Genomic DNA, 7,163 nt, shown 5'->3' with positions numbered 1-7,163 from the left:
GGGGGCGGGGGTGGGGGGGGGGGGGGGGGGGGGGGGGGGTGGGGGGGGGGGGCATCGACTTTTTTGGGGGCAAAATGAATGTACGTAGCTGAAAATAGACACCAACATCGGTAGCCTACAAGGTACTTGTTAAGCTTAAGGTTCTGTATTGATATTAGCTAGTCATCTTTTAGCTAACATTACCTGCATCCAACAGCTTTACTCAACTCAGTCAGTTAGTTTGGAGGGAAAAACTGTGAAAAGTTCTTGGCGTTTTGCTGGTTTGCTGCCGTGATTCTAACACAAACCTACATAGCTCCGCACAGCAGCAGCAGGTCTCCTTCACAGGTGGAAACCCAGCGCAAGCGTCGCAGCGCTCATATTGCGTTTAAAGGCGGCTCGGAAAAACAGGTTACACCATGTTCACAACGGATTAAACAGTTTTAACTGCTGATAAAAGTGACAGAGGACACAAATATGGGAAGACCCTACTGTATCAAATTGACATAGGAATAACAGAGAGTTGGCCATTCTAAGGTAAAAACCCAGCGCATACAGTGTTCATGTTTTTTTTTTTTTTTTTCATCCAGACGGCTTCCTGCGCCCCCCCTGCAATGACATGGCGCCCCCCCTAGGGGGCGCGCCCCACAGTTTGGGAACCTCTGATTTAACCTATTAGACTTGCCAGTGGCGTGTTGTAGTTGCTTCGATAAATTATTGTTGTAGTTTCATATTTTTCTTACTTAACCAGAAAAAAAAAAAAAAAAAACCGTCAATGAACCCACGTTCTCTGTTCTGTCCTGCAGGGAAACCTGACCTTTGGAGTGGATGGCGACGTTACCCTGATAGAGAACACAAAGCTCGTCTCTGTAATCAGGGAGCTCCTTTCCACCAAGGAGGAAAATGTGGAGAAGGCTCTGCTGTATCGCACAGTGGCCACTGGTCGAGACGTCATTGAAAAACAGCACACCACACAGGAGGCCAGTTATGGGCGAGACGCTCTTGCAAAGGTTATTTCTGGGCACAGGTTCTGGTGACCCTTTTGTGTGTTTGTGTTTTTTTTTTTTTTTTTTTTGTAGCAGCACTAAAGAGATTAAAACAACAGAGGTCTACATGTGCCTGCAGGATTGTGACATTTCACTTGTCGCTTTGTGTTACTTATGATTCTACTTATCACAGTTCACAGTAACATATGAGTCACAGTGTTTTGGCATCATACAGAGACTGAACATTGTGGAGGATGCAGTTCATGTAGGCAGTTGCAAGACCAGCGCAGTGAAGCTGCTAACAAAAAAAAAAAAAAAAAAAACTGACTCATTGATATTTTGACACTTTTCGTTCCGGTTACTCAGCTGTTGCTAAGCGTTTGTGCCCTGAGATGATGTTATTTATTTCTCGCCACCCTTCTCAACGTTTTACATTTTCCTCAGGCAATGTACGAGCGTCTGTTCTGCTGGATCGTTGGACGCATCAATGACATCATTGAGGTGAAAAATTATGATGCCAGAGTCCATGGAAAGAACACGGTCATCGGAGTGTTGGACATCTATGGGTTTGAAATTTTCCAGAACAACAGGTGGAGATAAATGTGAAAAAAATTGTTTGCATTTATATCGGTCAATATTTTACAATTTATTTGATGTGCTTTTTATTTTTTTTGTAGCTTTGAGCAGTTTTGCATCAACTACTGTAATGAAAAACTGCAGCAACTCTTCATACAGCTGGTTCTGAAGCAGGAACAGGAGGAGTATCAGAGAGAAGGCATCCCCTGGAAACATGTATGATGTATTATTTTTTTTTTTTCATATTAAACTATGTTTGTGTAAAATTAACCTTCCATCCTTAAAGCAATCGACTATTGAGTTTAGTCGGCAGCACTGGTTGTCAGACGCGTTAGAAGTTTTCAAAGCTTCTAACGCCATGCTGTCAAGAGAAACACCAGGTGTTGTCAAATGTTGGAAAAAAAAAAAAAGCAACGAAATTCAGCTTTACACATAATCAGGAAAGACCCTGATGTCAACAGTCCCAAAAGGGAAAGGAGGCGACTTCTCACCAATCTCATCTAAATCTAAAATGGCTTCTAGATACTTAAAACCTAAAATTATTTGCACTATTAAACATATTTTTAACATTTAAAAAAACTATAACAAGATAAGAGAAGAAACAATGGATCTTCATAATTTTCCACAAGAAGTACACACTCCTGGGTTTTCTTCCAAATAGTGTGTGTTTATGAGAGAACTGTCTCAGGACCCCATAAAGGGGAGGGTCCTAGGACCCAGAAGTAATCCACAGTTGGCACAGTGATGTATATACGAAGTTGGAGTTCTTTGTGCACTTAATGAATTAAAAAAAAAAAACATTTAGATGTTTTAGCTTTTCACCTGCTGATCAGATGAGAAGTAGGAGATTTACATCTGTGGCCAATTGACTGGTGTATCTCTACTCATGATTTTGGTGCAAAAACTTTTAATTCTGGTGTTTTTTTTTGTTTTTTTTTTGCTTTGTTTGTTTTTGGTTTGTACTTTTATCATATAATCATTTGTACATTTCTGTTTTCCCAAACTGAATTCACCTCAGTCTTTGGTCTCGTTTTTTTTGTAGATTGATTACTTCAACAACCAGATTATCGTTGACCTGGTGGAGCAGCAGCATAAAGGCATCTTCTCTGTTCTGGATGAAGCCTGCATGAATGTGGGCAAAGTCACGGACGAGGTCTTCCTGCAGGGACTGAACGTGAAGCTGGTCAAGCACGCCCACTTCACAAGCCGCAAGGTAGGAAGAATGAGCTGCGGATATTAATCATGTTTTTTTTGTTTGTTTTTTTTGTTTTGTTTATAGTATGTGACTCTTTGTAGCAGAGTTTGGTCTTTGGAGTTGAGCAACGCCAAAGCCGTCTTGCCTTTTTGTAGTTTTGTGTTTGAAGCTGATTGGAGATCTGCACCTCACACCGTTTCCTTCATTTTACCTTCCGCGTGAGCTATGTGTGCTATATTGCAATTTCTATTCTTGTCCAAACGCGTCAAATATCCATATCTATACAATGTGAAATGTTTCCCCTCATAAAATCATCTTGATACAGAATACTATCTTTTTCACATCCTTGATGTAGCTGTAATAATCCAAGAACAGCACAGGGCAGGTTTCTCCTTGCGTTAAGTAGCTTTTTAGCGCTGTAAGTGGAAACTGAATAAACGGGAAGATTCACCATCTAATTCATTCTAATTGTGTCATCAGGCTCCTGAACCAAAGCTAAGCCAAATGTCCTGCCATTCATTTTTGTTTGTGACATCTCATCTTCTCTGATCTAATCAATATGTGACATGAAAAGATCTGCAGAAGTTAAAAGATTTCATGCTACAGATGTTTTTCTGTTTTTTTGACTGGAGGTCTGCTGCAGTCTTCCCACTGAACACCAGGGGGCAACAACCGTCAGGATTTGTGTTTTGGGAGTCTGACTCAACAATTTGCACAAGTGACGTCACTATCAGCCTATAGGAGAGTGGAGGAGACATATTTACAGATTTATGAGGAGAGCCATACAGGGGAGCTAAAGTTAAGTGAAAAGGAGAGCAAAGGATAATGCTGATGCAGTTGGAATGAGTTTTCACAGCGTGTGTGTATCTGTGTGTGTGAGAGAAGGGAACCTGTTAACTGAAATGTATAAATCAACAGGCTGTGCCAAAAACTGTTCAAAGTCTTCATGTTCCCATGTGAAGCACAAACGCCCAGCAGGCCCGCCGTAGTTCAGTAGCTGGTACCCACCGTAGTTCAGAGTGAAAAAACTGCCCCATGTCACGGGGAGCTGTGAATACAGAAAGACTGAGGTAAAGATTGTACTGCAGGGTTTATTGATCCCCGAAGCTTCCTTTCCTCCTTTCATCCACGAGTCGATATGCTCTTCAATATCACTCTCCTTCTGCTGCTCTCTGACCCGCTCCTCCTGCTGGAATTTCAAAGACATGCAGGGTTTCAGAATACACATTTATCCCGCTGGTGCTTCCTGGAACTAATATCTGCATGAATCAATATTGTCTGGACTGGAGACCTTTTTGTTTGCTGTTCTGTTTGAAATCCTGTTCCTGCACAATGTTGCTGTGAATTAACTTTTTTGTTTCTTTTTTTTTTGTTAAGAAGTAATATGAGTCTTTCACTGCTTCAGTTGAATCCCATATAAATTCTGAAGGTGTAAATATTTTTTATGTTGAGTGTGAATACAGTTTTTTTTTTTTGCTTAAAAATTAATTTGAGTCTATTATATGAATAAAAGAATAATTGAACCTTCAAACATCAGATAAATGATGGCTAAACCAGCCCTTTCCTACAGTTTCTCATGGAAGTTAGATCAGTAAAGGTTGTACTCACCTTTGTTGCCAGTGGTTAGGGTTACACTGGTATACAAGCTGTGCACTTTATACTGTTAGCATAACACAATGATTAAAAAAATGCAAGGGGTGTACTCCCTTTTGTGTGATACCGTATGTACTGGTTGTGTCCCCGTTGGGATTTGAGAACTGATGACGAGATTGTCTGCTCGAGAGCAGAATTCATGGCTCTATCTGTAACAGCAAGTCCAGAAGCAGTAACCATTACAATAGCACCACCATCTTTGACTAGAAACTCTTAAAGTAATTTTGGCAGGTTGCCACATTCTTTTTTTTTTTTTTCAATGCTGGATTATGACTCTCGCTTGGGATTTTAAACTCTTTCTATGCTTATGTATGTCAAAGACTTAGTATTTAATCTATTGTTAAGACTGTTAATCTGCTGTTAAGGCTAGGTTTTCTAGCCTAGTTCACATTATGAAACGGGTTCTGTGTAATGGTTTTATCGATTGTACAGAGAAGAATTGGGCAATGGTCTGGGGGTGATCACTTTTTCATATAGGGTTTAGGTTGGTTTTCTTTTATTTTGTTTGCTTTTGGCCTTTTTTGCACTTTATTGTTGCAGCTGCCACCTGCTGGTCACATTATTTTTACACAGCTTATCAAGTTGCAGAACAACATTTTTACAAATCCTAAATTTTGAACATAGATAAGATGTATTTTAAAAGATAACCCAAAGTAGTTTTGTTATCGTTTGTTTTTGCATAAGTTTGTTGTTTTTTTCGCTCTACATCATGTTTTAGACTTAGGGATTTTAACTTAAAGGGGAAAAAATAAGAGAAATCCTGCTGTTTTGTTCTAACATAAAATTCTTACCTCTATCCCCACGTGCATGGTGTTTGGCGGTTCTTGGAAAAAGTTTGAAATTCACAGATGTTTGAGGATAGGAAATCCACACAAGTCTCCAGACTCTATAACCCGCCCTGATTTGCCAGCTTCCACCATTCACACATTTACCCTCGCAGACAGACTAAAGCAGATGTGAAGCTAAAGTAGGAAATGAAGTGTGAGAAAGAAAGAGGAGTCGGTGCTGTGCGAGAAACTTAGAATTAAATATGAGGTGAGATAACCACACCAAGAGGCAGCAAGAAGGAAAGGTGCAGAGGCATGTGGAAAGACTGTATGATAATCAGTTATATCTGTAGTTAATGATGTTTGACATAGACTTTCGCCAACATTACAAAAACTGTTTTGTTTTTCCAGCCCATAAACTCCATCAGAAACGTGTATCACAGCCACAGCGGGATGTTTTTTATTTTTCTCCTTGATGAAGTTTTGTTGTCCGTTCTGAGCAAAAATAATAAGTAAAAATATATCAGAAAACTAATATAATATAGAACTGAGAAAGCACTATTGCACTTGTAAGAAAAACACCTGAAAACATTGCAAAACATAAAAAATGAAAAAAAAAAAATAACCCCAAGAGAAAATAAAAAATGAGTTTAATAACAATAATAAAAGTCTGCAGAGCCTTAAGATGGATAAAAAAAATGCAATATATACAAAACAAAACATAACTCTGTGTTAGATGAGCTAATTCAAAAACATCTATTAATATACAAATAAAGACTGGAAAGACCTGCTACTTACTGACTTTAAAAAAAAAAAAACATTTTTCAAATGTTTAACATTTGTATTGCTTGTTTCCTGCTGCAAACAGAGTACACAGAAAAGACAATCTGCAGGAACAGAGTGAGTCATAGGTCTTGGCCTATGGAGATGCTCATCTGACAGGATCTGTGCAGCATGTCTGCTTTTTTCTCACCCTCCTCTCTGTGCTAAATGATGCTCCGCTGGCCGCAGACTGACGCAGAGGCACTCTGTCCAGGCTGTTTCATTGCTTCAGTAACTCGCTCTCTACATGCAGCATGTGGCCAGTAAATACACTGTAGCCGCACAGACGGCGTGCTCAGATCGGCTGCTTCCACAGATGGGGAAAGGGTACGTGGACAGAGAGAAACTTTAGATCCATAACAGATGCACTTTGTTGTGATTCTAGCCCAGTCTGTATCATCTCTCTGTCATGATGTTTTCCAGTCCGCTGATCAGAAATTCCTTTCATTTACTTCCCAGGGTTCTTGGCCTTATCAAATACTCAAGTTGTTTGAATACTTGGAAGCTTCTGGCTTGTTTACACATTTTGTTCAACCTAAAAGGTTATGTTTAAATTTGCATAATTGCATGCAATTTATTTATTTTTCTTGCTTGTTTTGGGGCAGTAACATCCAGCTGTCTGCAACATTTGTGCATCTGGTTGTTTGCTATAGCTTTTGACTTTAATCCAACTAGATTTTTAAAAAGGTTTTAGCCATGCTGACCAGCTGCAGGTTAGTGGCAAACTTGTTCAGTTGATTTCTAAAAAGGTTTTTTTTTTTTTAGGTCATCATAACACTGCTTAACTTAAGTAGTCTCTCTCTCTTCCTCTCCCTCTTTGCCTGCTTGTAATCAATTGTTAAATATTAATCATATTTATCATATCATAGCTAACTATTAATAGACCCGTCATCAAATGGGTGCATTTCTACTTGATACATGTATAAAAATGACAAAAAATGACATTTTAAAACATGCTGATCTTTTGAGATATCTTGCTGACGTGAATAAAGAGTATTTCTTTATTCAGTAACAGTATCCACACTGAAGAGGGTGTGACATGTGGCTGTCGGTATCTGTAGTGCATTCACCAAATGATGACAAGATACTTTGTCATCATTTTTACTCAGTGAGTGAACGTGTAACATTTACATTAACTTATAAGCAGGGGTGAAAGTAGTTTTAAATTCTTGGGGGTAGTATGAC

General features: G+C 39.2%; 1 protein-coding gene across 1 annotated transcript in view; it reads left to right on the top strand.

Annotated features, from left to right (window-relative positions):
• The window catches only part of myo1d (myosin 1D), a 108,361-nt gene that overhangs the window by 29,498 nt on the left and 71,700 nt on the right, over positions 1-7,163 (top strand). The window contains exons 8-11 of the mRNA XM_015028551.1: positions 786-989; positions 1,410-1,555; positions 1,643-1,757; positions 2,584-2,754. Of these exons, the coding sequence (XP_014884037.1) occupies positions 786-989; positions 1,410-1,555; positions 1,643-1,757; positions 2,584-2,754 (636 nt within the window). The remainder of the gene's footprint in view (positions 1-785; positions 990-1,409; positions 1,556-1,642; positions 1,758-2,583; positions 2,755-7,163) is intronic.

This window comes from Poecilia latipinna, unplaced genomic scaffold (assembly GCF_001443285.1).
Source record: "Poecilia latipinna isolate Pla-1442-1.1 unplaced genomic scaffold, P_latipinna-1.0 Scaffold128, whole genome shotgun sequence".
NCBI classification, from domain to species: Eukaryota; Metazoa; Chordata; class Actinopteri; order Cyprinodontiformes; family Poeciliidae; genus Poecilia; species Poecilia latipinna.
Note: the sequence above shows the minus strand (reverse complement) of the source record. Positions and strands in the feature narration are given on the sequence as shown.